The sequence below is a fragment of the Populus alba genome, chromosome 11 (genome assembly GCF_005239225.2).
Source record: "Populus alba chromosome 11, ASM523922v2, whole genome shotgun sequence".
Lineage (NCBI taxonomy): Eukaryota > Viridiplantae > Streptophyta > Magnoliopsida > Malpighiales > Salicaceae > Populus > Populus alba.
Window position 1 is genome coordinate 2,260,070 of NC_133294.1, and position 13,582 is coordinate 2,273,651.

General features: G+C 32.3%; 3 protein-coding genes across 3 annotated transcripts; all 3 read right to left on the minus strand.

Moving 5' to 3' along the window:
- Window positions 1–10,349: 10,349 nt before the first annotated feature.
- On the minus strand, window positions 10,350–11,115 carry LOC140956153 (cysteine-rich receptor-like protein kinase 8). The gene is made up of 3 exons (XM_073412630.1): window positions 11,027–11,115; window positions 10,783–10,930; window positions 10,350–10,685 (listed from the first exon to the last, which is right to left on the minus strand). The coding sequence occupies exons 1-3, from the start codon at window positions 11,113–11,115 to the stop codon at window positions 10,350–10,352; spliced, it is 573 nt and encodes a 190-aa protein (XP_073268731.1).
- Window positions 11,116–11,343: 228 nt separating this feature from the next.
- LOC118031913 (cysteine-rich receptor-like protein kinase 10) lies at window positions 11,344–12,210 on the minus strand. The gene is made up of 3 exons (XM_035036426.2): window positions 12,041–12,210; window positions 11,774–11,895; window positions 11,344–11,631 (listed from the first exon to the last, which is right to left on the minus strand). Exons 1-3 carry the CDS (start codon window positions 12,177–12,179, stop codon window positions 11,392–11,394), a joined length of 501 nt encoding a protein of 166 aa, XP_034892317.2. The 5' UTR covers window positions 12,180–12,210; the 3' UTR covers window positions 11,344–11,391.
- LOC140956154 (putative cysteine-rich receptor-like protein kinase 30) lies at window positions 12,194–13,090 on the minus strand. The gene has a single exon (XM_073412631.1). The coding sequence runs from the start codon at window positions 13,088–13,090 to the stop codon at window positions 12,194–12,196; it is 897 nt and encodes a 298-aa protein (XP_073268732.1).
- Between the last annotated feature and the right edge of the window lie 492 nt (window positions 13,091–13,582).

The window sequence follows — 13,582 nt, forward strand, 5'->3', positions numbered from 1 at the left end:
GTTTGGTAAAAAAAAATTTAATGTAATAAAATGATGTTTAGACTATGATGATTAAGGAAGCAATAAATATTTAATAGCTGGGTTATTAAAATAACTGTGTACAATAAATTCAGTTAATTTAATAATATAATAATAAAAAAAGCATTGATAATAAAAAAAAATACAATAAAAAAAGGATTAAATCTAATAAGAAAAAAACTAAAAAAAATTAAAATAGTAAAAAATAATAATTTAATTAGAAATAATTGAATAAACCTTCCTTATATATATAGAAATAGTTGCCATTATTATATGTTCCTTGTAGACTTGTAGACTAGGAGAAAATCTGATTTGATTTGGATTTTTTTACCATGGTCCTTTTATTTTTTTAATTAGTTTGGATTTTCTTGTATAACACTTTTATTTTTACCATGGTCAGTAATTTATTATATTTTTTTAATTAGTTTGGATTGCCATTAGAATATAACAATTAATAAAGCTTTTTTTTTTGTATTGCTGATTTAATTATTTTTTGTGTTTGTTTTAAAAAAATAAATTACTGATTTTCTATCCTTCTAACATTAAAAAAAACACAAGCCTTATAAAATTGCTATAAGACCAAAGACATTAGCCCTTTGATTCACATGTGTTGAACATTTTTTAGATTTGGATTCGATGAATTAAACGTTATCCTCCTTAACTTTCCAAACTTCTCTAAATTTATTTTTGTGAAAAAGCCCCTTCAGTATCTTTTTAAGCTACCTGTAAAAAACATGTTTTGTCAATTTTTATTAAAAAAAAAAAAACCCGGTTGATGTGAACTATTTCATGCATAGAAGATTTGAGATGAACGAGGGAATCCCATCAGCTACTCGAGCTCAAATAAATAAAAACCGGCTTGCCCTGTCAAGCTTGTAACCTATATTTTGCGTGCACGATTTTGATGGGTACTTGATTTAGTCCAGAAGTATGGACCATCATAACATATATATTTTCATTAGACGGGCCATCCCTATATTGGACAACTACAAACGTTTAGATTTAATTTTGTAGACTTCAATATATATTAAATGATATCGTATTATTAATTAAAAAAATAATATTTTATAGTTATCCTAGAAGCCCATAACTCAAGCCTTAATCTATATACAAAAGCCTTGGCAGGCATGATAACTATGTTACTATAAAAAATATTTTATAGTAAGCCAGCAGACCTATAGTTTGATTAGAGTCTGCAACTTCCATTTTAAAATTTTTCTAGTTTGAAACCTTCTTTTTAAAATTTAATTTGATCCATTTTAAAATTCGAGTGATTTTCTTATGTGCAACCAAAATTAATTTCCATCTCCTAGCAATTTTATAACACTCCCCACGTTCTTGCCCGGTATATGCAGATTGTGGGCAATGCTCATTCAACCACCTAGATGTTCAAAAGATACTTGTGGGCCATGCTCCCTTACATGAAGATTGTGTGGGCTATGAACTTTTGACTTGGTGCGTGTAGGGTAAGACGGAGAGAATATTCGGCTGAATTGCTAACTTTGGCCCAACAAAATATTCACAGAATTGCAAGCCTTAAAATAGTACACACAGCAATATGAAATTGGTATTTCCTTAGATTGGGTTTTATTAAACAATTAAAGCCCAAATTGCAAATGTGCCTGTGGTAGTCACACTATTTCCTTCCATTTGTAAGAAATTAGATTTGTAATATATATATCCTTTTGTTAGAATTCCTTAACCAAAAAACTAAAGTCCCCTAAAAAATGACATCGCGTTTTCATAAAAATAAAAAATAAAAAGAACAATTTGGGTGGAATCCATTGCCAAATATAGATGGAAAGGCAAAATTGATAATTCCAAGACTTGATGGACAAAATTGATGCAAAAATTTATGAGAAGACAAGATTCAGACTACATAGTTTGGTGTCATTTTTTAAGTTTGTCCTAAAAGAAATTTCCTTAAAGGAAATCGTGTTAAATTGTGTTGATGTGTCTAGATTTTGCTGTTCTGTGGCACTAAGCTTTTGTTGTAATATGCATGGATAGAGTGTATGAAATATGCAGGTCTTGATGGTACAGGAAGAATGAAAGAGTTGCTGCTAAGCATCATAATAACTGAATCCATGATTGGTCTATCTTCCACATTTTCTTGAACACATAGTAATCCAATATGGACATATATATCTGATAACCTCATCACTTCTTGAAGAAACCTTGTCAAAACAGGGACTAGCAAATTTACAGCTCTTCCTTGATTCCAACTGTCCCATGTCTGCAAGAAATGAATTTAAAATATATGCACATATCTTTCAGACTTTCAACCATATTTTCTTACCAAATGCATGAAGGAAAAATATTTCAAGAGAAAATATGTTACTTACACTAGTTAGAAGGCATTCCTGAACTTCTCCATGATCCGATGAACTATTTTTTCGTCCGGTTATAATATCATCCAGTGATAACTTCTCCATGATTTGATGAACTATAATTTCATCTAGTGATAATAACAAAGAATTATTTCAATTTAATAGTTTCAATTATTAAGTAAAATTTCAAGATATGATTTATATTATTTTCTAACACACCTTTCAAGTGAAAGCCTTTTAGATTTGAAACTTACATAAACCTACACTACCTCATACTATTAATTAGATGAGCAAATGAGAGCTGTGAAATTCAAACACATGAATATTTAATAATCAAGATTTTAGTGGCATATTAAATAATCATCTCAATTTAAAAATTTAAGTTATGAGATGAGATTTCAATATATAATTTTCTAACAGTTCTCACACCTCTTTTTCATCTAATTGGTTGTCCCTAATTTTTTTATAAAACAATAAACTCCCTTATGTAGTATAATTATGATTTTTTTTAATCCTTAGGAATCATATATATGTCTTTATTTTAAAAAATAAAAATAAAATAGAAGAATAACATGACAAAAATTAAGATATGGTGAAAATGCATCAAGATGTCTATTTATTTGATTCACTTAGAAACTTATGGATATTTATAATTTAATAGAATTGGATTTGTTATTCAGTTTAGCAATTTCAAACTAAAGGCAAATATATGATTTGATTTAATTCGAGACAGGTATAGAGATGAATGAGGGGTTCATCCAACCCTATCTCGATTTGGTTTTTTTAACTTATATATATATATATATGTTGTAATTTTATTTTACAGTTTAATGGATGGATTTTTAGTTTCAATTATAAATTTAAATTTTAGACCTTATTTTATTATTTTAAATATTTTGTTTGAAGTGTAACATGTATTTCCTATAAAATAAAATTTAAATATAAGAATATTATTAAACATTATTTTCAAAATTATTGGACTAAGATTTAAAATTTTTTCGAATTTAGGAGTTATAGCACCGCAATTCATGGAAGGAATCATGAAGATGTAATTTATTTTTATAAAATTGACTATACAAGGAGGAATTAGAATGCTTGATTTTCCATCTAGTGCAGAGTTCTATTATCATCTTGCAATTGATGTTCTGGACATTATCAATTATAATCTTTTCTAGTGGACCATATTGATAGATCAAATCTCTTTTAATAAATTTCTTCATCACCTTTTGCGTCGCATGAGCAAACCCGGCTTCTACCCATTTTGTAAAGTAGTCAATAGCTACGAGAATAAACCTATGATCATTGCTGGCTTTTGGATGGACAAACCCGATCACATCAATTCCCCACATTATGAAGGGCCATGGAAATGTCAAGTTAAACAGAGGAAATGGAGGGGCGTTGATTTTATCACTATACACTTGGCACTTATGACATTTTTAGACATAGTCGATGCAATCCTTTTTTAATGTCATCCAAAACTAACCGGCCCTTTGTATTTTTCTAGCCATCATGTGTCTGTTAGCATGGGTTGAGCAAATCCCTTCATGGACTTCCAGTAACGTGTTTTTTGCCTCAACTTCATCCAAACATCTCAACAAAGTTATGTCATGGGTTTCCATCTATTTCTCTTTCGACTAAGCAACAATGAGCTAGGTTATTTATGATATCAATGTGTATGAATTGTACCTTGTGCTCAAAGTCTATTCTATCCAAAGAAGTTAGTGTGGCCAAAGCATCAGCAAACTAGTTTCCTTCCTTTCCTAGACGGGTGAATTCTATTTTCTCAAAATTTCCAGCCAGTTTAGACAAGTATTCTTAGTAAGGCCTTAACTTCTATTCATTGGTTTGCCATTCTCTTTTTACTTGGAAAATGATTAGCATTGAGTCTCCATACATATTTATCTTTCTGATATTTAGCTCCAATTCAGCCTCTAAACCGAGAATGCAAACTTCATACTTAGTAGTGTTATTGGTGCACCCGAACTGCAACTTAACTGAAACCAGATATTGTTTCTTATCGGGAGAGATTATCACTGCACCCGCCGCTCCGTTACCACATACATTTACAATACCACATACATAATCCACCAATCTGATTTCCCTTCCTCGACTAAAAGCACATCTTCATCAAGAAAGTCAAAGTTTAATTACTTATAATCTTCCATAGCATGGTCAGCCAGGTGATTAGCAATATCACCTCATTTCACAGTTTTCATTGTCATATATACTATCTCATAATCAGCCAATAGAACCTGCCATCTAGTAATTTGGCTTGATAAATAGAGCTTTTCACAGATGTACCTCAACGGGTTTAATTTGGAAATTAACCACGTAGTATGATACAATATATATTGACGCAATCTCTTCGCAGCCCATGCTAGCGCGCAACATAGTTTCTCAATCATGCGGTTGATCGAGTCAACTTAAATTCTAGAATTTGATAGTTTGAACTCGGTGAATCTTCAATTAATATCGATCCTATATGTCTATGTAGTGAAGTGTATGGGTTCATTCTAATTATACTATCAACATAAGATATAAATATTTACATAAGCAATAAAAATAAACACTTAATTCTAAGTCTTCACTTTGCTTCCTTCTTGAACTTCTTTCCATTATGTTTGTCAATATGTGTTTTAAATAAACTTGTATGATTCTTATTCTCAACAATGAAAATATTAGTCCAATTTCCATTTAATTTTTATCATTAAAATATAAAGAAATATTAATATGTGACTTAAAGGTCAATAATCACCCTCTTTTTTATGATTACAATTAATATATAAACTTAGATGTAAAAAGGAGTCTCCCCTATATTTTTCAATATATTATCTTGGAGACTTTAACAAAGAGAATCAATATAAACTTGTATATTATCTTGGCATTTTGATGAGGGGTGGAACCAATAATTTAGGATTGAAGGAGCCAATAGGAAAATAAGTAATTTAGGTGGAAACAAGTTTTCTTGTCATCCGCAATTCATGGAAGGAATCATGGAGATGTAATTTATTTTTATAAAATTGACTATATATATATATATATATAAAGAATTGGCTCGGGTGTGTGGATTCTTGTCAGATGGGAAAAGTTCATCTTTTGACTTCTTAAATCAAATGTAAATGTGGGCGATGGATTAGATATTTCAAAACAAAAACGAATGGAGTAAAATCTGGTTCTAATTGACTCGTGACGTCCCTATCGTTATCTCACGATTTTGAAGTCATACCTCTTTTCTTTCTTTTCTTTCTTTGTCGTCACGGACTCGTGATGACTTTATAAAGTTGGCGTATACAAGCAACAAAGCAATTCTATGCACAGATACTTTTCACGCCATTCTTTTCACCATATTGTGTCGATGTTCTTTATTAATTTTTGGTTTTACATTTCTCAACAACAAATGCATTTCAAACATTGGGAACTTTTTTCTCCCTCCAATTTCTACGTTTTCTACTGGGAATTGATCCATGGCTTGCTTTTTTTCTTTTTGTTCAAATTCCGGCACTTACCATTTCAACATTCATTTATGGGGGGTTTTTGGGTTGATTCCATGTCAATGATGGAGGAGATTTTGACCAGAATTAAAAACAGATGAGCAGATGTAATGGAATGATCATCCATCTGTGTGTGTGTGTGTGTAACAGATGTGAGTTAATTTTTCTATATAATTTATAGTAATTTATTGTAAGGTCATAGAATTGATTAATTATAAACTATGAAATCATTATCATCAATCATAAAATGAGCAGAATCATTGTGATAGTGATGAAGTATGATATAATGAGATAGTAGTAATATATATTATAGTGAAAACAATAATATATATTTTTTTTAAATAATCCTATCTCCATAGAAGGTGATGAATAATTTTCTTTATTAAACATAGAAAATTGAAGGGAATAATGAAAGAGTGGTGATATAATAATAATACTTTTTTAATAAGCTCGGTCTGTTTAGCGTAGCAGTGCAACTACTGTTTCACTAAATTTAATATTTTTAGATATTTTGAAGTGTCGACATTAAAAATAAATTTTAAAACATATATAATTTTTTTAGTGTATTTCTAAACAAAAAACACTTTAGAAATCAATTTCTATCATAGTTCCAAACACTCCCTTATTAAGCAATTACATTTTTTATTGTAGAGGAAATCTTGCGGCAACTATGAAGGAAAAAACTTAGTGTTATTTTTTCTTAGAGCTTAAAGAATTTTATATCCCTATTGGTTTTGCAAATTGTTAATCTCCATTCCAAATAATTTGATCTTAGCTTTACTTTTTAGTAATTTTATTGGAATTTTATATTTTGTCAGTAATTCTATCAGTATTATATATAATTATTTTTAAAAAAAATAAAACAAACAATGCAATTAAAAAAAATAAAACAAAATTAAATTAAAATAAAAAATTATATTCTTAATTTTAAAAAATATTATTAAATGTAATTTATCTATCTAGTAGACAAAATATAAAGGATGAGACAAAAATGGATCTTTACCAGAAATAAAAGAGCAAGGTGGAACAAAGATACTACTGAGATATGCCAACAACTGCTCGAGAAAATTCAATTTATCCCTCAAATTGGCTTCCTCAACCCTAAGTTGGGTTGTCTTAGCTTGAATTTGTTCTTGTACAATTACATGGATGATTGATGATTACCGGCTCGATCTAGGTTGTTGTTACCCAATTTTTGACTTATCTATTTGATAAATTTTTTGAAAAATCCAAAAATAGTGAAAAGTAATGAAAATAAAAGAAAAACATGTTTTTTAATATATTTGTATCGTTTTTAGCATTTTTAGCATTGTCTCAAAATAATTTAATTTTTCAAAGTTCTTTAGAACGCGCTTGACTTTTCACGTGTCATTTTTTAAATCATTGATGTTCTTCATTAAGTCGATGTTGATATTGCTCGTTTTCAAAAAAATACAAAAAAAAAAAGTTGAGGGATCAATTTTGAGGACCAAGCAACATTTTACCTATAAATACAAGTCAAAAAAAATTCCAAAGAGGAGAGAAATTCACAAAAAAGGGAGGGGGTAGTTTGAAGAGTAAAAAAAAAGGGCGAGAAACCCTAAATCTATCTCTTCTCCAAGCCGCCCCCCCTTTCATCATTGTTTCCCTTCTTCTCGCCAGCCAAGAGCTTGGCTCCCTCAGCCCAAATAAAGCAGTCCCCCTCACTAGACCTTTCCTCTCCTAGCCGGTTCTACGGTCTCCATCCCGATCCATCTCTAAAGCCAACCGCCACCTCCCCTAGCCTTTTCCATGTGGTTGCTCCTTCTCCCTCAAACCAGCCACCCGAAGACTCCACACCGTCTGACCTTCCCTTCTCTTTCGGCTGTTGCTCTCGCTCTCAGCTAAGACAGACCCAACACCCCTCCCATTGCCATTTTCCCTGCAAAACCGAGGACCCCTCACGTTCTCCTTCCACCTACAACAGAGCCATTCCCCGTCTCCTCAGACCGGTCTCCCTCATCGGCAAGCAGTAGTTCTTCTTCCAATGGCGCCCACAGAAGCGGCCTCATCTCCAACCGAGAATCAACGGTCGAACCTGCAACCAGTAGAGAACAATGAACCTAGAGAAAGAGAGAAACCAGAAGAGAGCAGATCTAAAAAGAGGGGGAAGAACCGAGACTTTGCTTGCATTTTTTTTTTTCTTTGCAGGTGACATTACTCCTCACCACCGGTGCAGAAGGGAAGAGGAGACGGAGTCGAGCCAGATCCACTAGTTGTTCGGGTTTGTCTGCGTTGGCGTGTGGACCCACGCGCTGCCAGTGGTGGCGGAGCGTGGAGGAGACACGCCACCACTGTTCCTGCAGTTGCAGAAGGCCTTCCCTGTAATTTTTTGAGTGTCAGGGGCTATTTTTTAAATTTTAAATTGTTTAATGTAATTTTGTTTAGTTTTGAATTTTTATAATTTGTAGTGAGGATGTAACAAAAGAAAAGAAAACAAAACAAAAAAAGAAAAGTATAGTGAAAGTGAATGTGTTGTTTATATTTTGTTTATGAAAGTTTTTTTATGATAAAATTGCAAAGAATAAAGAATAATTTAATATTTTGATTTGCTCAGGGTTAAGAATTATGAACTTACATGTAAGTCGTATTTCTAATATCCGATGAAAAGAAATAATTTTAAAACTTCTTTAACACATCAAAGTCATGAAACATCTTACCTCAGGTAGGGTGTGTTAGGGATGCAAATACCTTCCTTAACCACAACTAGTCTCTTACCCGTGAATCGCTGACAAGACCTATAAGATCCCACATCGGAAGCGAGCATCCAGAGCCAGAGCCTTATAAGTGTATGCTCACCTTGACTAGTAAGACGCATTTTAGGGCCATGCATGGCTGCCAAGAACAAACCCGTGAGGGGGACCTGGGTGGTCTGGGAGGCCCAAAGCGGACAATATCTTGCTAGTGGGGTGGGGTGTTACAAGACCAGTATATCCGGTTTCCTAGTAGCCCTTAATTAAATACCAGGTGGCGAATCCCGATGAATCATGCCAACGAAATGAAAAAATTGCCAGCCGATGCCGCACGGGTGACATGCGACATGGGCTATAGGGTCAAAGACACTTCAATGCACTTGTATATCCTTTTTCGTAGTGTTAGAAATACTGTAAACTTGATTTATATACCTACTAGTAGATTCAACATCCAACCATAAATTCAGATTGAGTTTTGGATGGGTTGAAGAATTGTCTTTGTATCTCTTATGCAATCAACTATTATATATGTTTCTTGAAAAAAAAATTGAAAAAAAAAACTAGTCATAAAATAAATAAAAAATAATAACTAAAAAAATATTTAAATTGTGAAATGTTTTTATAATACTACGCCTATATTATAAAATCAAACTTAATTTCATCAGATGACAAACAAATATAATTTTTTAAAATCTTAAACAAACCATAACAAGTACAAAATCATACCTTTATACCATAAATTTTTCTAGGAAAAAGCTATAAAATAAGTAAATATACAAACAAACTACATATACTACATAAAAATATCAAAAAATTAACATAAAAAAATGAGTTACAATAAAAAAATGAATAGATTTAATTATTTGATGTGACGAGTCTTCAAAAGAGTAGGGATACAAACATAATAATAAAGAAACATTTTTTATTGGTTATTTACCTTGATTATTACTTAACATACCAATGAGAATTTAATTTTCATGAGCATATATTAACATCACCTGTATTGTCATGGTAGCCTTGCCTGCTTATTAAAGTGACCATTATCAATAAACAATCATTATTAATCAATAATTAGGTTGAGCTTATTGTATGCTTGCAACATAAAAATATTACGGGAACAACCGTAAATCAAATTCAAGGCAAAAATTCATGTTTTCTTCTCGGATATAACAATAAACAAGGACTAAATACTCCAAATAGAAAAGTTATGCCACAAAAGGCACATTTATGGTTTTCATAGCAATAAATGATAGACTTAAAGGAGTAAATACTTGTTTCATAGCAATAAACGAGTAAATACTCCAAATAGGAAGATGAATCAATAATTCACGATTTGATGAATCATTGAAATAAATAAATAAAATAGAAGGCAGAAAATAAAATAAAATAAATATTAAAAATACAGTGTTTTAAAGTGATTGAATAGACGATATAAAGTCACATGCCAAAAAAGAAAAGTTAATATTTGAAGTATGATATAATTAAATTGCTCTAATACAATGTAGAAATTTAGAATATAAAAAAATATTATAATTACATAATTTAAGTATATATATTTAATTCAACTCATGTAAAAATTATATTGTCATACAACAAAACATATAATGAAAAAGAATAGAACAAATTATACAAGATGTTCCATCATCTTCTTTAAGATGATTGAAATAATTTTGTGATTTTCTTGAAATGTTCAATCCCTTGATTTCTTCCTTTTATTAATTAGGAAATAATCAAGAATATTTACTTCATTATTTCCTTAACAATAACAAACCCCATTCTTTCGCTATATGATGAGGAAATTATCGAGGATCTAACTCAGTAATTGAAATCTCATTCTTCGATAGTGGGATAGCCTTAAGCTGGGATTGCGTCATCGTTGAAGTATAGCTCAATGAAGAATCCGGTTGATATGTTCTGCTGCTAATAAAAAGTGCTGGTTCAAAAGGTATTTGTAAAGTAACAGAAGTGTTGCTTAGCATCAGAACAACTGAAGCCATTGTCGGCCTGTCAGCTACATTTTCTTGAACGCAGAGTAACCCAATGTGGATGCATCTCATCACTTCAACTGTTGAGCCGTTCCTCAAAATGGGATCTATAAGATCTAAAGCAGTCCCTTCCCTCCAACGTCTCCATGCCTATAAAATTTATCCGAAGTGAATTCACAATATTGAAGGGTAAATATCCGTGTAAATCTTTCAATGACGTGTTTGATTTGTAGATAGCTGTACTTACATGGCTCGTAAGGTTCTCTATGTCATCTCCATTGTGGAAACTAGGTTTTTGACCGCTCACAATCTCTAAGACAAGCACTCCAAAACTAAACACATCTGACTTGTCCGAGAACTGTCCTTGCCATGCATACTCTGGAGCAATATAGCCACTGAAATGGTACGTTAACATATCTTAGTTGCAATGGCGCGAATCATAAGCAATCAGTATTCACACCTCTTTCATTATTGCCATAAATTAGACTTACAAGGTTCCAGCGATCCTCGATGTAGCATCATGAGTTTGATCAGTTTTCATTAACTTTGCCATTCCAAAATCTGAAATTTTAGCATTCATGTTTCCATCTAACAGAATGTTGCTAGGCTTGAGATCACGATGAATAATCCGAAGCTGAGAATCTTGATGCAGGTACAGAATCCCTCTGGCTATGCCTTCTATGATTTTGTAGCGCTTCTCCCAACCCAGGATGAATCGTTTGTTTGGATCTAAGCGTTCATAAAATGAGAGCTTCAGAAACTTCGGAAAACATGTCTATAGAATTTGACACTAGTTATAATTCTCTTACAAACATGAATTGATCTTGATAAAAAAAAAATGATGAGGAAAAAACAATTATAAGATAATATGGAATTCAGTATTACCATGTATATATTGATCGAGACTTGAATTAGGCACAAACTCGTAGATTAGAAGCTTTTCTGTTCCTTCCAAGCAGAACCCCAGTAACCTAACAAGATTCCGGTGAGCAAGTTTGGCTAGTAGCCGTACCTCATTCTTAAACTCAACTTCTCCTTGCCCGGAATTACTTGATAATCTCTTTACAGCTATAGCTTGTCCGTCTGCAAGTATACCCTGAAGCATATATATCCATTGAGAAAAAGAAACAGAGAAAATTAAGTGCATCAATTTGAAGAATGAATTAACCTTCAAAGTTCTTTTTTTTAAAATAAAAAAAATTGATACCGTTTATTTTCTACTAGTTATAATAAAGTACCTTGTAAACAGCACCAAAACCACCTTGTCCAAGCTTATTATCATCAGAGAAGTCGTTTGTTGCAAGTTTGATGGTGGCGAATTTGAATTCCCAGCATTTTGTGATACTAATTTCATCGAAATCTTCACAAAAAGCAAGTTGTTAATGTTTTGTTTCCGGAGTTAATTTGTAGGATGTTTGGAAGAAAAACAAATTATCTAGTGAAGTTGATTCGTATTAATGAACCCAAGCTGTTTATTATGTAAGAAACAATAAGCAATAACTTACTTTTGACCTCTTGCTTTGGCTTCCTAAAACAGAAAATGGTGAGAATAAGGATAACAAGTGCCAAGAAGATAGCTGTAGGGACGATGGTAAAAATAACTGTCCGAGAAGCAGTATTCTCCTTCCCTGCCAAGCACGCCATGTTTAAGATAGAAATTACAGAAGATGAAACTGGAAACCGTGAAACAAGTGAAATGATTTCAGTATAGAAAAAGAAGGTAGCCTACCTATCCTGATTGTGGGATTGGTTGGTGGAGGAGAACTAATAACAAATGGAGGAGATGGTGGAGAAGATGAAGATGGAGATGGAGATGTTACTTGAGGAAATAAGTTGTAGTAGGGATACAAATCCCACCGAAAAAAACAGTTTGGATTCCGGGCATAACCTCCTTGATACCCGTAGCAACAACCTTTATAGTCATTTACGCATTTTTGTAGGCATTCTCTGCAATTACTCGGTGATACATCAGGAGTGCACTGCATAAATACATAAATTTTTTGAGTGGATGTTAGGTCTGCTGTCTCAGCTTCTGGCTTAAGCCTGGATGAGCTCGTGGAAGCTCTTATTACTGTATCCCCCAAACCACTCCAAATTTGATCAAACTTTCTAAAAGATGGGTCAAGGATACCCGTATTATATCCAGCTTGAGGAGGAGATAGCTCAAGTGATCCAAAAAAATAACGATTCGCATAACGTACAATACATGGAACTGGATTCCCTCCCCATGAAATTGCTTCTTTTTGGTTTGGACATGCTGCCATGAGAGTTTGAATAGCAGAATTGACGCAGCTGGAACAAATTTCAGCTGATGCGGAAGCCATACAGAACACAAGACCATAAACTGTGTCGTTGCCTAAACCTATTGTAGTATTATAGAAACCCCCATTGGCTGTGACATTGGCAGCTAGTGAACGGAGAACAAGGTCTCGGTTTTTTGCATAGGTGCTATTAACTGTAAAGTTTCCTGTGTTATAACAGACTTCAGCACCGGTAAGAGTGATGCTTACGATAATAACATGGAAAAGAAGAGAGACGATAGTTTTAGAGCCCATTTCATCAAAGGAAATATTAACTTCTGTTCACAATTCCTTTCTTCGTGAAAGAAATCCCTTGCATAGATGGTATTTTATATACCAAGAGGCTATTGGCCACATTGGCGTGGCCAATTTGTTAACGAATTTAGGACAAAAAAAGAGGTAGCAATTTCGATGGTGCCATCTATTGGAAAGTACTATATATCTTGACTTTCCGCGTAAGAATCGATCAAGAAGTTTTGAGGTTAAATCGTGGGATTTTCTTAGAGAAATCCAAGTGATTAATTGATTTATTACAAAATAAATCTAATTGATTTCTTTCTCTGTTTTCATGTATCATCCATTATAAATATGAATTTTTTTTAAAAAAAATCTATTTATATATCAATGTATCATCCATTTATTTATTTATTATTTATTTATTTATTGTATTTAGGTAGATTATTTAAAAAAATCTATTTATATATCAATGAATTTTAGTTTTGTGGCAAAGGTAGTGGGTGGGAAATG

Excerpts from the sequence above, each read along its gene's own strand:
- LOC140956153 (XM_073412630.1), bottom strand. The coding sequence starts at position 11,115 with ATGAATGCTAAAATTTCAGATTTTGGAATGGCAAAGTTAATGAAAACT. Across the intron at positions 10,931-11,026 it reads TCGAGGATCGCTGGAACCTT|TGGCTATATTGCTCCAGAGT; the intron begins GTAAGTCTAATT and ends GTACCATTTCAG. Across the intron at positions 10,686-10,782 it reads TAGAGAACCTTACGAGCCAT|GCATGGAGACGTTGGAGGGA; the intron begins GTAAGTACAGCT and ends TAAATTTTATAG.
- LOC118031913 (XM_035036426.2), bottom strand. The coding sequence starts at position 12,179 with ATGGCGTGCTTGGCAGGGAAGGAGAATACTGCTTCTCGGACAGTTATT. Across the intron at positions 11,896-12,040 it reads GCCAAAGCAAGAGGTCAAAA|ATTTCGATGAAATTAGTATC; the intron begins GTAAGTTATTGC and ends CTTTTTGTGAAG. Across the intron at positions 11,632-11,773 it reads GTTTTGGTGCTGTTTACAAG|GGTATACTTGCAGACGGACA; the intron begins GTACTTTATTAT and ends TATATGCTTCAG.
- LOC140956154 (XM_073412631.1), bottom strand. The coding sequence starts at position 13,090 with ATGGGCTCTAAAACTATCGTCTCTCTTCTTTTCCATGTTATTATCGTA.